The 17,842-nt window shown below is 40.4% G+C and overlaps 1 protein-coding gene across 1 annotated transcript; it reads left to right on the forward strand.

Moving 5' to 3' along the window:
- The first annotated feature begins 7,993 nt into the window (after nucleotides 1-7,993).
- rgmd (RGM domain family, member D) lies at nucleotides 7,994-16,658 on the forward strand. Its single transcript, XM_072660834.1, has 3 exons — nucleotides 7,994-8,189; nucleotides 11,398-11,909; nucleotides 15,104-16,658. Exons 1-3 carry the CDS (start codon nucleotides 8,096-8,098, stop codon nucleotides 15,809-15,811), a joined length of 1,314 nt encoding a protein of 437 aa, XP_072516935.1. The 5' UTR covers nucleotides 7,994-8,095; the 3' UTR covers nucleotides 15,812-16,658.
- The last annotated feature ends 1,184 nt before the right edge of the window (nucleotides 16,659-17,842 follow it).

The raw sequence follows: 17,842 nt of genomic DNA on the forward strand, positions 1-17,842 counted from the left end.
TTCCGTGCTTTAACTTCATGATGATTGGCTGAAATGTTGACTTTCTGCACCAGCGTTAAATTACTGGATGCTCTGGTCTTCATCTCCATCTCCTTTTTACAGCCCCACTCTTAAATACATCTAAAGCACCATGGCCAAGGTCTTTTTTAAAATAACTGAAACATGTAAAGTGATCATTTGGCCCAAATGTCCCTTTACACACTTTCCACCTTCAATCAGCCAGGATGTGTTTGGTGCTCGAAGGTTGTGTTATTAGTTTTGCACTGGAGATATAAAGCTAAGTAATGAGAGCTAGCTAAGCACCTTTTTTGGTGTTCATATACAATGTTTTCATTAAATAACCACTTATAAGAGGTAATCCTTGCATTTGAAAAACAATTTAACCAGGCAGAAAACCTTTTATGCATTTAAACGGTCCTTTGACTTGTCGTGGGTCAATGTGGAAACATTGCCAGTACTACTAAATCCTTGGAAACCCCTTGTTTTTAAGTGTAATCTAGATTAGCATGCATTGTCTAATGTATTTTCTCAATAAGATACTGTCCTGGACATCAGTAAGCACAGATAAAAATATGTTGGGTAGCTAAAGCAGTAGCAGCAGACATTGTGGCAATTGTGTAAGGCCCTACCCTGGCCTTAAGAACCTGTAAAAATTGGACTACATATGCAGGAGTTACTGGATTACACAAAATAATAAAAAAATGAGCGGTACTTTTTGTATAGACGGTCTTAAGTGAATAGAGCACCGTGTTCCCATGCCTGAATTTCTGGACTAAAAAAAAAAAGAGGCTGAGAGTGAAGTCCCATTTGATTCCGGGGATTTATTTGGCCATTGTGCGCTCCCACACACTGCCCTGCAACAGCTGAGGGGTTTGAAATGAGATCCAGAGCAGGTGTTTGAGTGGGAGAGAGGGTATTTAGGAGAATTTGCACTGCTTCTCTTCCTCAGACTGCTCTCCCTTCACGGCCCTTAGTGTTCGCCGAAAGAAACTGAAGAACTTGGCAAAAAAAATAAAACATTATAGTAAAAAAAAAGAAATGGCTGAAAAAACAGCAGTAGAGTTTAGAGTGTTGGAGAGATGATGACTAAATGCAAAGGTATTTATCATTATACAACTTGAAAGGCGTCATGTTGCGTTAGTTCTTCTTAACACCTTTTAAAAGGTGTATTATTCAGTAACTACAGAGACTTCTGGACAAACTGGTGGGGCTATTCTGTGGTAATGGAAGTTTGCAATAAAATTTTTGGCCTGCTGACGGCCCATAGGCTATTAAAGGGGTTAAAAGATATGATGGGGTTAAAAGTGATGTAAGTCATCTAATTTTAGTCAATATTGTTTCATTGGAATGGTATTTATGATGAAGGTAGGGTGCTATAGTTATATCATTTCATAAAATAGGGCATATTGGATTCTCATCTCAGTCACTCCAATAATAGCAATAATAGACAACATTAAATAGACTGCCAAACTGTGAATAATTTGTTATACTCTTAATGACAATTAACATGGTAATTAACATTACCAAGTAATACTACTATAATTGTCCAATTCTGTCTTATCATTAGACATAGTAAATATATATCCAAGTAAACTTAGAAGCTGTATGATCCTTAACAAAAAACTAAAACCTTAGAAAGGTAAGGCTGTATGTAGTAGTTAAAAATGAGATACTGATTCTTAAACATTATCAGAAAGCTAAAATCAGACAGAATCAATTATGGCAAATATCACTCTGAAGTTTTGGTGAAAGCTACAGTGACCTGAACACCTAACTCAGAAACTTGGGCCCAGTGAAATGACCGCTCTCAGGTATGCATTGGTTCCAGTTAGCTTAGCTTCTTGTCCAGTGTGAGGGAGATCACAGGCTTCGCCAACGCACAACCTCCCCCTTTCTGTGTCTTTCTACAAAGGCTCTTGACCAAAGCCACCAAGACCTCCTGACCCTGAGTTTTAGGTTACCTTTGTACTTTGTGGTTTTCAAAAGCCCTGATCAAACTGAAGATAGGTTGAACATCTCCTCAACTGACGAGAAACAAACAGCTAGTCAGCGTTGGACAGGGAATGGGTCTGGAGGGAATAAAAAGATATTTAAAAAAATGAAAGTCAAGGCCAGATTGTACTATACTATTGTATAGTATTGTGACATACTATAAGGACAAAAGTATTGGGACACCTGCTCATTTATTGTTTCTTCCAATCAAGGTTTATCCTGCCTTTGCTGGAGTAACTGCCTCTACTGTATTCCATTGGCAGTACTTATCTATAGGGACTAGACAAGCGGTGTGTGCGCGTGTGTGCATTTGCACATCTGAGTCAGCAATGGCAGCAACTTATACTAACTGAATGCAGCCATTAGAAAGGATATCCAACAACATTTTACAGCTAAGCCACTTCCACTGTCAGGACAGTTTATTAGCATTTTGAAGTCTTTCTAGGCTATGCTTACATAAGCATGCTAATCAGAAAATAACAAATTGTCGCTGTCAGAGATTAAAAGAGCTACTTGAACTGCCCCAAAAGGCCCCACTTCCCGTACCTCGCCTACCCCCAAGAGCCTGGTCGGCCATCAATCAAAGCGGCTAAGTGGGATTCTTCAGCAGAGATGCTATCAGGAGCAGCCTCTTATAGGCCCTCACACTTCTGTCTCTGTTATCTACGATGATAATTGCCCTGAACACCCAATCTCCGCTCCCCTCTAAAGCAAATCCCTGAGCTATACTTCAGAGCCACTCAGCCAGTTAAGTTTGGTTTAATGGCTGAAATGCGATGGAGCTGTAACCTGCACCAGTGTGTATTTCCTTATTTTTACATGGTGCGGACACATTTTTCATTTTGGGAAGGGATGCCGGTGGGAGATGATAGCCAGCAAGCAGAGGTGCTACTATAGTGAGGTACTAGCCACTAGCTAGCCTCTAACTAGCCTATGTACTGTTACAGCTGAGAGATCAACAGGGCAGAAGCCTACTTTTCACAGTACTCGACGTAGATACCTAGAACAGTTAAACATTGTATTTCCTTCTCATTTCTTTCACAATGTTCAATTAATGCAGCGCATGAACAGTCAGTCCTCAAATGTGATGTGTTAAAAGCAGGGAAAATGGGCGAGCATAAGGTTCTGAGACAAGGGCCAAACTGTGATGGCTAGACGACTGGGTCAGAGCATCTCCACAACATTTGTTTTGTTCTGGTATGCAGTGGTCAGTACCTGCCTCCAAGGTGAGCCAGCAACAGGGTCATGGGCTAAGGTTCATTGATGTAATCCATGGTGGCTCCACCTTACAACCTACAGTACTAAAGCATCTGCTGCTAACGTCTTGGTGCCAGATATTACAGGAGATCTTCAGAGGTCTTGTGGAGTCCATGCCTCTAATGGTCAGATCTGTTGTGGTGGCACAAGGGAGGCCTACTCAATATTACACAGGTGGTGCTAATGTTACCAAACGTGTATATCTACAGTGGCAACTTTACAGGAGAATGGAAAACCTTCTTAGGAGTGACTTTTTTGAAGCAACCAGCTCTCTCCAAGTAGAGCAACCATGAACAATGAAAAATGGAGATACAAGGTTTTATATGGCGTCGCTGTTCTACAAAACCGTGCAACCCTATTTTTTGTGATTTTTAAATCATAATTTCAAAACATAATATATATATATATATATATATGTTCAAATGATGTCGCTATATAAAAATATCTTGTTACTGCCATGCAAAACCTTGTATCTCCATTTTTCTCTTTTCTCAAAATTCTGTGATGCATTGCCCTATATTCTAAGATATGAATGCTCCCAAATGACTTTCAGAAAATCTTTTCCTTCTCATGTAAAGTTGCCATTTTGAAGAGTTTTGGACAGCAATAATATATTTAAACAATATTCAAACAACCCAAATGATACTAATACCATAATCAGTTAGCATGGGCAATAACTTCCCTTTACTGAGAAAAGAACAGAACAAACTGTGGACTCAAAACACTGAAGCAAGGCCCATTAGCTTCTATTACAAATGTGCTTTGAGTCAAATTGGCTTCTTGTCTTTTGGAAGCACAGCAACATGTGTCTGAATGATCGTCTGTGGCAAATGACTGTGTGCTACAAATTCAGCAGACAGAGATCAGGTTGAAAACCCCTCAAGTGTTCCGTTAAGGCCCTCGCAGTGCAGCCAGCAGACCAAACCTGTGTGCCTGGCTGCCTCCATACCGCAGTGTGATGGCCCTAATAACAAAAACAAGCCGCACAGTGTGGATCTGCGCCCGCCGTGTGAGCGCCATAATGAGGACCATATGCAGCTGCCCAGACATACAGTCAGTGGAAACCCAATACTTCTTCCTCCCTCTCTCTCTCTCTCTCTCTCTCTCTCTCTCTCTCTCTCTCTCTTTCCTCCTCTCGTTCTTTCTTTCCTCCTCTCATTCCTTCCTTTTCGCACAGCCATTTAAGGCATGAGTAAAACCTCGGACAGTTGGTCAGCCTTGTCACGTTCAGCTGTTCTTCGCCGATACTGGCTGATCCCACTTCAGCCCCTTTCCATTTTTTTCATTTTATACGTTTACTCAAGAGATGACATTCTAGGCTGGTCGCCAATGGCCTTATGCTGCTGTGTTCTTCACTTTTACCAACCATAAATGTAGTCACTCTATTCCTCTAGCTGACTCGAACTCTCTGGCTCTCTCCTGCCCTCTCACTGGTCTGGCATTCAGACTTGCCGAGAAGCGAAGGGCTAATTTTACCAGCCTGACATCATTCGCCTATTGTATAAAGAACAAGTGAGTCAGTGTCAGGAGAAATGCACTGACCTATTCTTTCTTTCTTTTTCCCTCCTTTCTTCTCTTTTCCTTTTTACCTGATTCATCTCAGTAATTGACATGCACCCCCCAGCAACCCCCCCACACCACACCAAACCCCCCAATATGTATATTCACTGGATCATGCAATGTAATATGGTCCCAAGCTCTGGGGAAAGAAAGGGCCTTTTCTCCGCCCATCACCCTCGTCCGTCCGTCTGCTGGCAGGAGGTGCTTGTAAGAGGCTCACCCATCCGTCCACCTGAGTGAATGAAAATGTTTGCTTCACTGGTCTGAATCTGAATGATGCCTCTGTAGTATCAATACCCTTACAGGCCTGAGAGAGGAATGGCTTTTTTGGAGCAGCCAGCCCTCTCCAACTAGAGCAACCATGTAATTAATTCTGCCACAGACAACACTAATGCACTTATTGTTGTGGAAAAGGTCAGATATAGCCCTGAGCAACAAGTCCCAAATGGTTAATAAACTCAAGAATTGATAAAAAAAATATATAAAAGGTAATGTTGCTAACACCCATCAATTAGCATTTGCAAATGATAACAAGCTAAACGGTGGCTACAACTTTAGTAGGTCTGGTAAAGCTACTTCTTTAAGACACTGATCACCTGCCAAAGGCTACCACCTGTCATAGCATCATACCGTTAGACAAAGAACTGAAGGCAGCATATCTATATTAGCATTAAAGCAACAGTATGTAACATTGTTACCTTAAAAAAACAGCTTCAAAATCATTCTGATGCCCCACAGACCTGTAATAGGGAGAATAGTGCTGCCATCCTGGCTGCTTTGGGCTCAGCACGTCAGAAACCACAGTATTCAACTCTGGTAACGCGAGCAGGATAAAGCCCGCGAGAACTGCATAATGCCGCATATACCAGGTCATTTTCATGTAAAATCCTGTAAACTCCTTCTCTACCTCCTCGGCCCACACGCTTCTTTCACGTCCAGTGACGGTTCTGTATCTCTCAGCTTGTTAAATGTGTGTGAAAAGCATTTTCTTTAATGGTGGCTTAAAATTCTAAAAGCAAGAAATTGAAATTATTGCATATGGTTGCTTTAAAAATTCTTTAATGAATCCTTTAATATCCTTTCATAAATGTCGCTCTGGAGTCAAACAAGTTCCTGCCAAATGTCATAAATGTAAAATGTGACTTTTTAAAAATTTTAAATGTTTATTTAACTGATAAATCTGATTAAACTGAACCTGCTGCCTTCTGTGTTTCAGAACCCCTGCCTGCTCCAAATGGACGTTAGAAATCTACTCTTAAACAAGTAAGAGCTTTAATGAGGTTTAGGTAAACAGTAATGCATAATATCATTATTTGTATTAATATGCTTTTCCAAAGGTTCCATCTATTTGAAAGTTAAACAGAGTGTAATATAATTTATTCCATAACTATTACAAAATCGATCTGTACGTAATAGCTATTGTAGTAGCTATGATCGAGTAACAGGAGTGTGGACCCACATACAGGCCCTTTCCATTTAAAGAGCTGAATGTAATTTTTCCCCACACTACTCCAACAAGTTATTGGTGCAGGGATTACATCAGATCTGCACTTGAACTTCTGATGTTCTTTTGGGATTTCAACAGATCATTTGGAGTTACGTAATTCCTCTGAACAGTTAAAATTAGACACATGCGAAACTTTTGAAGTCCAAAAAAATGTTTGTAAAGATTTTAAACAGTTTCAATACTGGGTTTGGGATATATTGGTCTGTCACACAAAAAGAACTGAAACCAAAAGGAGTGGTATTGCTCATCCCTATTTACAAATTCACTTGTTTTATAGCCCTGAATTTATCATTCAACATTTGGCATTTATTAAGTAATACTTATTATTTATCAATTAATACTTCATTAATGAATACTTTAGCATACTACATCATGTACACCGGCACTCATGGGCAGTACTGACACTTTATATAACATAGTTATTCAGTATTATAATTTGCTGATACCCACTCCTCCTGCACATTATTCATTCTTTATTCTTTATAACTGCACTGCCTTTCATCTCTGGTTGGTTTCAAATGCATATTTTTTTGCATTTTTGCATATTTATGCACATTTTATGAATATATTTTACATGTATTCTATTTATTGTTATTATCGAATTATTGTATTGTATTACTGTACTGTATTGTGATTACTAATATTGATATGTAATGTATTATTGATATGGTAATGTATTGATAATTGCTACTGGCTGCAGAATTTCAGTATAGTATCTATCTATTATTGCTTATTTGGTGAAACAGTAAGCAAGTAAAATAGACAAAAAAAATGAAATTATTTAAATATGTTATGGTAATTTAATATATATTCAGTAAGTTATTATAGTAATTGTTTATATCTGTATAAACAAACAAACAAAGAAGCAAATATGACTTGAGCACTGGGCTACTTCAGCATATACACTGAAGTTTGTTCCGTTGTCTTTTTGGAATCGTTCAATAAATAAATAAATAAATAAATAAATAAATACATACATACATACATACATATATACATAAATAGGTGTTTTAACTTGAAAAGGTTTAATTACATGTTGTGTGTTACCAAAACTTAAGAAGAACCTATTACTTTAATTGCAGTAGCAATTTATATTTATTGCAATAAACAAATCATTTTCTCATTATTTTTTAATTATTATTTTAAAAACTTTTAGGGTTTTTATTTACATTAAAATAACCCTAGAAGTAAGAGCAGATTCTTTATAAAAGTACTTTAGAAGACAGATATAGATATACAGATTACAGATTAAATATAACTAGTTACTACACCTGCCTCTGTCTACTGGCCAGCTTCCTACAATAAATACATAAATAAATAAATAAATAAAATAATTAAATAAATATGTGAGTTACCTAAACTTAAAAAAAAAACATAATATTTTTATTTTTATGCAATAACTGAACACAATGAAATTAACCCCAAAAGTAAAAGCATGTCCTTTCTGAATAGACCAGAGCACAGGTAAAATATCCTCTGTAAATGTAACTGGTCACTATTCCCACCTCTGTTTATTAGTCAGTTTGTCCTCATTTTTGATTACTGGCTCCAGTTAAGGGGGCTCCTAATCACTGCTAGTCGCCATCCAAAAGGGGGCTGGCGAACTCGAGGCTCCACCCGTGAGGGTCTTTCTTTAGAGCTGTTGGAGGGCCTCTCTGCTTTAGGAGGAGAGATGAAAAAGTTTGTGTGGCTTCTCGCAGCTTCAGCGCCGAAGAGCAGCAGCAGGAGCAGCAGCAGCAGCAGCAGCCGGAGAGCCCCATTCTAACTGAATGGATTGGCATGGGGAGAAGCGGACCTTTCAACCTGGCTAAGCTGCAGCTTTGGAACTGGATTTGCCTGGTGATGCTTTCGCTGTGCCTGCTGTTCCGACCTGGTGAGGCATGCTGTTCGTCTTCGCACTGGCATGGCAGAGCTGCTGGTAGACCTGTCGCGGAGCGCTGCTTCCCCCTCTGTAGCGGGTCTACCAGCAGCAGCAGCCCTGCCGTGCCAATGCAATGCACGGAAAGTTTAAAAACAACTTTTTTAGTTACAAACGCGGAGTCTGAGGCACAGTGTTTATAACATGCCACTTTTGGAAGTTTACCACCCATGTTGGGTACAATCTTGGACCCATTAAAGCCTTTGCTAGAGCATTTGCGCCAGAAAACGACCCCAGCAGTAAGCGCTGCAGCCCGACTAGCCAGCAAACAACGCAGGCATGCTACGCTACGCTATGCTAAGCTAAGCTACGCCCGAGTTGTGAAATTGTTTGTAACGGTGCTGAAAGTAGAGGTTAATTTCTAATACGAATCGCGGGTTTCATGTGATCTGACTCTTGTGGTCTCCGGGAAAGTAACTTAAGGGGTATTTCTCGCTGGCTAACGAAGTTACTCGTTGTTTTTACTGACTTCATATATAAGTTGGAGACTAGCAAGGCTAACGCAAAGCTAGCTAAGGCACGGAGTCCTCTGTGGTTTGTTTCGGTCACATTATTTTGAAGTTGTATTTGTTTTAAAAGCTAAAAGGTAACTTTTTGGACGATGATAAATGTGTGGCTGGATCGGTTAGTACGTTTTCCAGGCAAGTTTCGACCAGTCCTTCACTGTTTATTTGAATTGTGTGTGCGCGTATATACTAGTGTATGTGTTGCGAAGGCGTTATTACGGTAATCAGCCTTGCAACGTTCAACACAGCTTTAGACACTTTACTAAAGAAAAGGGCTAAACCTCCAAAGCTAGAGATGTTACACATTAATAAAATATGGTGCTTTAACTTAAAAAAAAGTTCATTTAATTTCGACTTACCATAATTTATTAAAAGATCCTAATAAATTATGTTAAATTATTTTTAATGTGAAGCGCCTAGTTTGTTTCTGTCGTTGTGGATAGAAGTTAAGTGATTAAAAAAATAACAGTGACTGTTTGTTTTAATTATGCATGTATTTAATTATATATATTAATAATAATATAAAAATATATATATAATTATAATATATATTTATATATATAATATGTGATGTAAAGGCGTTATTACGGTAATCAGCCTTACAACGTTAAACACAGCATTAGACATTTACTATAGCTCTCTCTAGTTCACATGTGGCCTGAATATATTTCTTTATATTTCAGTTTGGAAAGAATGATGTCAGATGACAGATATTGCAGATGTCAAGTGAAAAATATGTATCTTCAATTTTCAGTTTGGTTTTCAAGTTTCAGTTTATAGTTTTCGCCGTCATTTGACTGTACACTGTGTAAATAATTCTGGATCCAATAGAAATGCTCTAAATTATTTGAAACAAAACCTTTATTTTACAATAACTTCAACTCAAGTTCAGAAAAGTCACTGTAAAGTCACCATTTTGAAGATTTTAAAGAGTTTATTATTAAACAGCTACAATATACAGTCATGTGGGGAAAAAGAAATAGGAAGTGTCATCACGGGACATCCAGGTAGCTCCTGCCACAGGTGCTGTCAAAGTATGGCATCTACCCTCAGACAGAGACTACTTGGTATCTGAAATTTTATTCTGTAGTTTTACAGTAGAGCATCAGTTTTGAACTTTAAATGGATAAACATACGTTAAAGCCACATTAAAGCCTTTTTTATAAATAATGTATTGATAATATTTACAGTATGCCTTGGTTAATGCATGCATTTTGCATGATGCTGATTGGTGCTGCTTTAGCTAATGATACTTGTTGGCCACGTTAGCCTCATATCAATGCAAAACTAAGGAAAATTCAGACACAACAGCATATATTGGCTGATGGAGTATGAATCTGGTGAAGGGGGAATTGTGTTGATTTTTCAGCTCAAGCTAATATGTTTGGCATACACCCACCGCTAAACATTATTTTCGGTTACTACATATGGTGGAGTTCACATGTTCTTTTCATCCTATGTTGCTACAGGGCAGAGTCCTTTTAATATTTCTGTTTTAATGAGCTATTCTAACTGCAATCAGTTGATTACGCCCTCCCAGAACCATCTAGAGTCTAATTATGTTCCATTACTTTTGGATTTCCGATTTCCTTTGCCATTAAAGGACAATTAGTGAAGTACAACATGGACTGTTTTCTTTGCATTTCTGGCTGGAGAAAGCCTCTGTTTGGGCATGTTTGCGGTCAGAGGGTCATAGTTTGTCCCCTTGAAACGATTTAGTACATTTTTGCTTGCCTATGTTTCTGTGTTTTGTTAATCTGTTGATTGTTGGTGTGTTTTCTGTTTTTTAAGATGTAGTTACAGTCTTATTACCATACCATGTCCTATGGTGTATTTTGGTTGTGATCTACTTTCATCTATGCCCTGTTATGTGAAGAATTAACTTCTGCCCACCACAGTTAATCTTAAATACCTTAACAGTAGGTCATCAAGCCAAAACTACTTCAACACGCTTTAACGCCTGAAGAAACTCACACAGCTAACAACAGGACATCACACAATGTGGTTGTGCCTGTTTCAGGCTAGATTTGTTGCAGATTTGGATTGTATTTGTTCAGTCTGATCATGCTTTTCTGCTGACATCAGACAGATGCAGACCCTCGACCAGATACATGGCCATCTTTACTCAATACCCTACCAGTATTTTTGACGGTGGATGTCCCAATCACATTATTTTACCCAGTCTAGTACCTAGATGCCTAGTGCAATCTTACTCAATATTTTCGTAGATGATACAGCATCATTGCATTGATTTATTTATGTATTTTCTTCTTCTGTGAACTGTGATATAAACATTAGGCTTTGCAATAATTCATTTCCCTCAGTTTTGGACATGCTATGACTTCTAAGAGTACAATAGTTTCACAGTCTTATTTTATGTACAATTTAACCATATTGACAAATGATGACTGGCATTTCAGATGATGCAAAAGGCTTTTGGGCTGTTTACATTTTAAACCACTGGTAAACCTCTGAAAATATGCACCGCTTATTAACAATAAAGCAAGATTAGCTTAACTTAGCTTAACTGAATATACTTTTACTGACCTACATGCACTGTACATGTATATGCAAGCTCAGGTCTTCCTTGTTTAGGCCTTTAAATATTATCCTCCCCTGTACATAACTCATACTTTCTCTCTCTCTGTTCCCCACAGTGTACTGTCAGACATGTCGGATCCAGAGGTGTAATGCGGAGTACGTGGCCTCTTTCTCTCCCTCCGGTGGCCTTCAGGAAGAGGTCCTCACAGACGTCGACTACTGCATCGCCCTGAGGGCCTACTCCCTGTGCACCAGGCGCACTGCCCGCGGCTGCAGAGGAGACCTGGTCTACCACTCGGCTGTGTTCCGCATCAAGGAGCTCTTCGCCCAGCACAACTGCTCCAGCGACGGCCCCACGTCTTCGGCCAAAGCCCCCAGCACCTCCAGGCCGGCCGTGGTAGACGTTTGCGACTACGAAAGCCGGGTGCTGGCCTCTGGCCCCGCAGCACAGCAGAAGAAGTATGGCCACTGTGGATTATTTGGGGACCCTCACTTGCGGACGTTCAGAGATGAGTTCCAGACATGTAGAGTTGAGGGCGCTTGGCCACTCATTCATAATCGCTACCTATCGGTACAGGTCACAAACGTGCCGGTTGTGGAAGGATCAAGTGCAACAGCGACCAATAAGGTAAGCCATCAGCAAATGATGAAGTAACTGTGGTGCACTGATTAATTTGATCTACGAGGCCTGAAGAGCCTCCTGTTTGGTAGATGAGTCCTCTGTAGTTAAACAAGATGTTTGTAATGGCTGCTGATGCAGTTTACACCCATTATTTGTACCTTCCTTAACTTCTTAATCTCCTTAGAACCAAAGGTGGTTCCTGCCCCCCCCCCACACACACACACACACACTTGTAATAACCTTAGGGTGTAATAAAAGTCACAGAGCATAAAGGGTTAACGATCCTAGCAGCCTAGCAGTCTTTCTTCTCTTGCAAGAACACCTAAACCAAAAGAACACCTTTAGAACTAGTTATGTCCCGTCCCTTTATGTTTTTTTTTTGTCCCCCGATAAAAGTACAACACAATTTAGGGTAAGATGTGCTGCGAATTAACCATAGGATTATTAATCAGTTATTAATCCTTATGCAGAAACAATTATGCATTCTTTGGGAACAGTTTTGATTTAGCATATCTAATGGAGTCCCACAGGGATCTATTATAAGGCCTATGAAACTGACGTTAATTATGACAGTAATGCAGAGATGAAAGTGACGAAGTGTCGGCTATGGACTCTAAGGGGTTAATACTGAAGTCAAATTTGATAACATGACTGATTTATTTAGTCTGGTTTTCGACTTGATCGTTTTATGATGTGTTTAAAATCTTGCAGTACAGACCGACTGATCATTCAGCTCGCAGTTTCGTTAAAATACTGCAGTGAAATGCTGCACTTCATGCATGTGTGTGTAATGTGGTACACACTCTATTATATACTGTTAATTACTATATAACGTAATGTAGTTCGCCATGACGTGTGTGTGTGTGTGTGTGTGTGTGTGTGTGTGTGTGTGTGTGTGTGTGTGTGTGTTTGTGTGTGTGTGTGTGTGTGTGTGTGCATTAGCCTCCATCTCTCAGTTTGATCCATAGACTCTACTCTCTTCCTCCCTCTGGTGGCTGGCTGCAGTACAGTGTTTAACCCTGGATATTTGAATTTAAAATTACACAGCCAATATTTTGTTTTGCCAGTAAGGTTCTGGCAGTTCTCAAATTTACAAAGCTCTGCAAGCTCCTCCAACATAAATACCCTCCAAGTGTTTTTCTTCACAATTAAGGCATTTTATGGGAGTTAATGACTATTAAATGACTATGTCACCCCCAGTCAAGGGGGGGGTTGCAAATTAGGTGATTGACAGCTGTAAGCAAGTTGATATTGTGAACGCGCAGGTATTTTAAGACAATAAATGGCATATTGATGTACTCACAGACTTGGTTGGTTGTGCTCTTGATTGAGCCATCATTGTTTGGTAAATGCGTTTTCTCGTTTTTAATGTAAATCAACTTCAGTCGCTGTGTGCACTCCTAGTAAGGACAAGCAGAGGAGGGCTTGCCATTAAGAAATACAGGTGGGGTTTGCCTCCCGTATCTACTACATATTCTCTACGTCCAGTTTTCCTCTACTGAACAAGTGCAGACAAGCTTCCATTTCGTCCATCTTTTGGCTTCAAAACATTGCAGTTGGAGTGAACGGCAATGTACTGTCCACTCTTATCTTACAGACTATGATTTGAACCTGGTATAAAACTGTGTGTTTCTGCGACGGTTTCTTTCTATCCAGCCATAATTCAAGAGTAAAGTGGAGGGAGTGTAATTCCTCATATGGTTTAGAGACTTAAGCAGAAATGGCTAGGAAAAGCTGTTTAAACTCAAGGATAGTAGGTTCTCTTGTTCCAATATAAAACAACTCCACGCTGCAGACTCTAAACTGTATCACTATTATTTGGGATCGGTGCTCACTGCTTCAGACTGTGAATAATGTCTGTTATTGGCACCTAGAGAACGCCAAAAGGCACTCTGGAAGAACAAAGTCAAAACCAAAGATCAGACCTGGATTAAGCTTTAAATACCTATCAATACCTGATCTATTATAATATGCCTGGATCAGCCCCAATCTATCAGATCAGGACAGTGTTAAAAAAAAGATTGATTTGATTTATTAAGATCAAACATTGAAGCTCATTGATGTTTCTAAATTGTTGATGAGGAAATGAAAAAAAAAACATCTACATGTACAGTTGGGGATATATGTATTTGATACAGTTGGATTTGTCTACATAGCATACATAGTATCCAGTTGCTTACTGTTTAGAGAATCTTTACAGATCTGCTGGTAATGTTGAATTTTTGGAAACTCGTTGAAACCAGAGAAGTACCTTAATAATAATACATTGCAAAATTACTATGAAACATATGAAATTAAGGTCTGCTCCTCATGACTGTATATGTACAGCTCTGTGTTCAGCGTGATTTAACAATTATTATTATTATTATTAGTGGCCGTAGTTTCTTAGCAGTCCAGTATGTTCTTTATATGATTGAAAAATTAAAAATCAGCTGCTTCCAAACAGATAGTTGCTCTGTGTGGAAGTGGATTGGGCAGTTCATGCTTAGAAATTGTCATACTTCTTTCATATGTGAGTTTTTTCTGTTCTCCTGCTGCCACACTGTGGTGAGAAATGATAATTCACACCAGAAAGAATGGAGGATGCTGCATCTTGCTTGCACTGCAGGATTTATATTTGATCATTTTCTTTTTTTGTTAGAATAAATTTCTAATTTTACCACCTTTTCTACCCAATTTGGAAAGCCAATTACCCAATCCATGTTAATGTGAATTCCTCTTATCACTAGCAATGCCTCCAACACCAGGAGGGTGAAGACTAGCACATGTCTCCTTTAACACATATTAAGTCAGCCACCACCTCTTTTCAAACTGCCACTGATGCAGCATCGCTAGGCTCCCCAATTTTGATCCAACAGCTAACAAACACCTGTGCTGACCAGCATCACAGTAGGAGTTATGTGGAGAGGAAATGCCATCAGCCCAACCTTGATGGAGCAAGGCCAGTTGTGGTCCCTCAGACTCCTGCTGCTGATGGCAAGCAGCATGAACCAGGATTCGAACCAGCGATCCTCATAATATTCATATATAATTTTAATGACTAAATCAGTCTTTCATAATAACGTAACGTCATGTAAAAGTTTCACAGCAGTTACTGAACTTACTAGAAGTCTTTAGACCAATATTAAGCCTGAGTTTCAGAGAGGGAAGGTTTGATTGCTGTCACTGTTACTCTCTAATCCCAATTCTCTCGTCCACAGATAACTGTTATATTCAAATCCTATCACGACTGCACTGAACAAAAGGTATACCAGGCCACCACGGAGGACCTTCCATTGGCCTTTCAGGACGGCACGCGCAGCGGCGGGAAGGGGGGCAGCCTGTGGATCGTGGAGGACGGTGGCGGGAGCACTGGCGGGCGGCAGGTGATGATCCAGGCCCGCTACCTGGGCGCGTCCATCATCGTGCGGCAGGTGGGCCGCTACCTGACCTTCGCCATCCGCATCCCAGAGGAGCTGGCGGAGGAGAACGGCGGATTGCAGCTGTGCCTGCACGGCTGTCCCCGCAGCGAGGTCATCAAGGCCCACGTGCTCACCCGGCAGCAGGGCCTGCGTCCACCCCGGCTCCTCGGCTCCTGGTACGAGCAGGAGGAGGAAGATGGTGGTGGAGGAGAACTGAAGCCAGGCTTAGCCCCTCACAACGATATGCTAGAACGTGCCACCACCAAGTGCAGAGAGACGCTGCAGGTGGAGGATGTTTACTTCCAGTCGTGCGTCTTCGACATCCTCACCACAGGAGATCTGGAGTTCTCCATGGCTGCGTACGGGGCCTTGGAGGACCTGAAGGCACTTCCGCCCAGCACTCTGAAGCAAAGCTCACCACGGATTCCACACATTTATAACGGGGCCACCACAGCTTCGTCCTCCCTCCTTGTCGCTCTAATCCTAGTGCTTCTCCTGCTAAAGTGACCAGATTATCTGGCCTGACCAGACTGACCTTCTCTTTTCAAGCTCTTTTGAATCTTCCTTGCTAGCATTCAGACTAACTTTAAAAGCTTGAACCCCCAAGAAACTGCAGAAGCAAAATATGTGAACTCACAAAACTCTCAAGTGATCTGATGTTTGCCACTGAACACTTTCTGTGGATCCTTCCTTCCAGAGTGGAATTTGCGTTGCAATATAAAACAGATATTTCTGAAGGGGACGCTACAGTCTATAAATGCGGAGGGCAGCTAATCAGAATAGCTTCTTGGTTGTCGTTATCAGGTTGGGTGGACAATGTGTATAATACACTATTTTAATGTTGAAATGGATGCTCACTAATATCAGACCGCAGGAGAGTTGAACATAAGCGGAACGTGGACACGGACACTGCCCCATGAAGGACTGCTTTCTACAGACAGTGTGTCAGTCGTCCTGGGTTAAATTTGGCACTTACACTCCACCAGTTCTAAAGTAAATATGTTAATGAAATGGGATCCAACAACTGACAGAAAATACTACCTATCCATACGTCTGGATCTGGGTTCAGAACTTCCATAGAAAAAGCTACAGGTATTGTATAAAAACACTCATTCTTCAAGCTGCTCTGCTTCCAGCATTAATGTCTAAGGTTAAAAAAGCAAATTCTTTATATAATAATATATTGAAAGAGTGTATATATGTGTTTTATAATGTGTACATTCTCCTGTGTATAGATGATTTTAAATGTGACATGTTTTGCAGCTGTTTTGCTTAGATTTTTGTAAACTGTGTAAGAAGTAACTAATATGTAACCCCTCTTCTTTTCCTAATTAAAACAAAATATTGCGACCTATCTTACTGTTTTACTGCCTTCTTCTGAACTTTGATGTGTGACGTGCTGCCTTGTGTACGCTTAATGAGGCTCGATAGCCTGCTGTATTGCACTCCTGCGTTTACGATACCTTCGGCGCGTTTGAGACCGTCTGACATAATCACCTCTGGCCCTTGCCCAAGGACAATAATTGTTCCCACAAATGAATCATGGGAAATCAGATCAGAAGACAGATGGTTGTTTACCTACCCAAGCAGGTAATGAGTAAATAAATACATAAATGCTCAGGTATACCACAAACCACTGTGGGGACAATAAAAAAAGTTTTAAACATCTGGAACCATTACAACTTGCCAAGGGGAGGTTCCCGAGATCGACATGTTGTCCTCACACGGTGAAAAAGAGGGCAAGGGAGAGTCAAAGAACAGCCCCCACTTTTACTGGCTCGTTGGAACTGGGGCATGAAGAGAGTCTTTGTGCTTGGGCTTTCTTATTAGAGCTGTAACTTAAACTGGAAAAAAGTACGATGGAAGACCAAAGTTTAAAACGCACTGCTGTGGACGTATATTCCACTGACAATTGTGGCGTGAAAGCGAAAGCACCCTAAACCTATTATCACATAATTGTTGATGCCCTTGGGTGGTGTGGCCAGGGTACTACCACTTAACCAAAAGTGTGGGTCCTTCAGCCTATGTAAGGGAATCATCTAACCATGTCTAGGGTGCAGTAAAAGAGGAGGTTGAAAAACCCCGAAAACCTCAGAGTTGCATCAGTATCAGCAGATAATGCTCTAAAATTACGTGCATCAGATAACTCCCAAACGTCTCACCTAACAGTGGTTCTTCAAATATCTAACCACTGAAGAGTTTCTCAGGAAAACAAAGGAAGCCAAGGAAGCCAAGGAAACCATCATCTAGAGCAGAGCTCTGCCATCCCAAAAATATTGGAAGTAGGACCAACCATCGTTCCAGAAAACACAGTTCTTTCACTGCTCCACAGCTCAATGTCGGCGGGGAGGCCTTATATCCCTCTAGCCCACACCTGGCATTAGGCATGGTGCCAATAGGCTTATATTTATCTGCTCCATCAGGTCCTATTCTATTGGCAGTATTTCTCTACAGGGACTCAAAAAGCTGTGTGTGTGTCTGTGTGTGCACTTAAAGTAGCTGAATGCATTCATTAGAAGGGGTGTCCACAAACATTTG

Source organism: Salminus brasiliensis, chromosome 17 (genome assembly GCF_030463535.1).
Source record: "Salminus brasiliensis chromosome 17, fSalBra1.hap2, whole genome shotgun sequence".
NCBI lineage: Eukaryota > Metazoa > Chordata > Actinopteri > Characiformes > Bryconidae > Salminus > Salminus brasiliensis.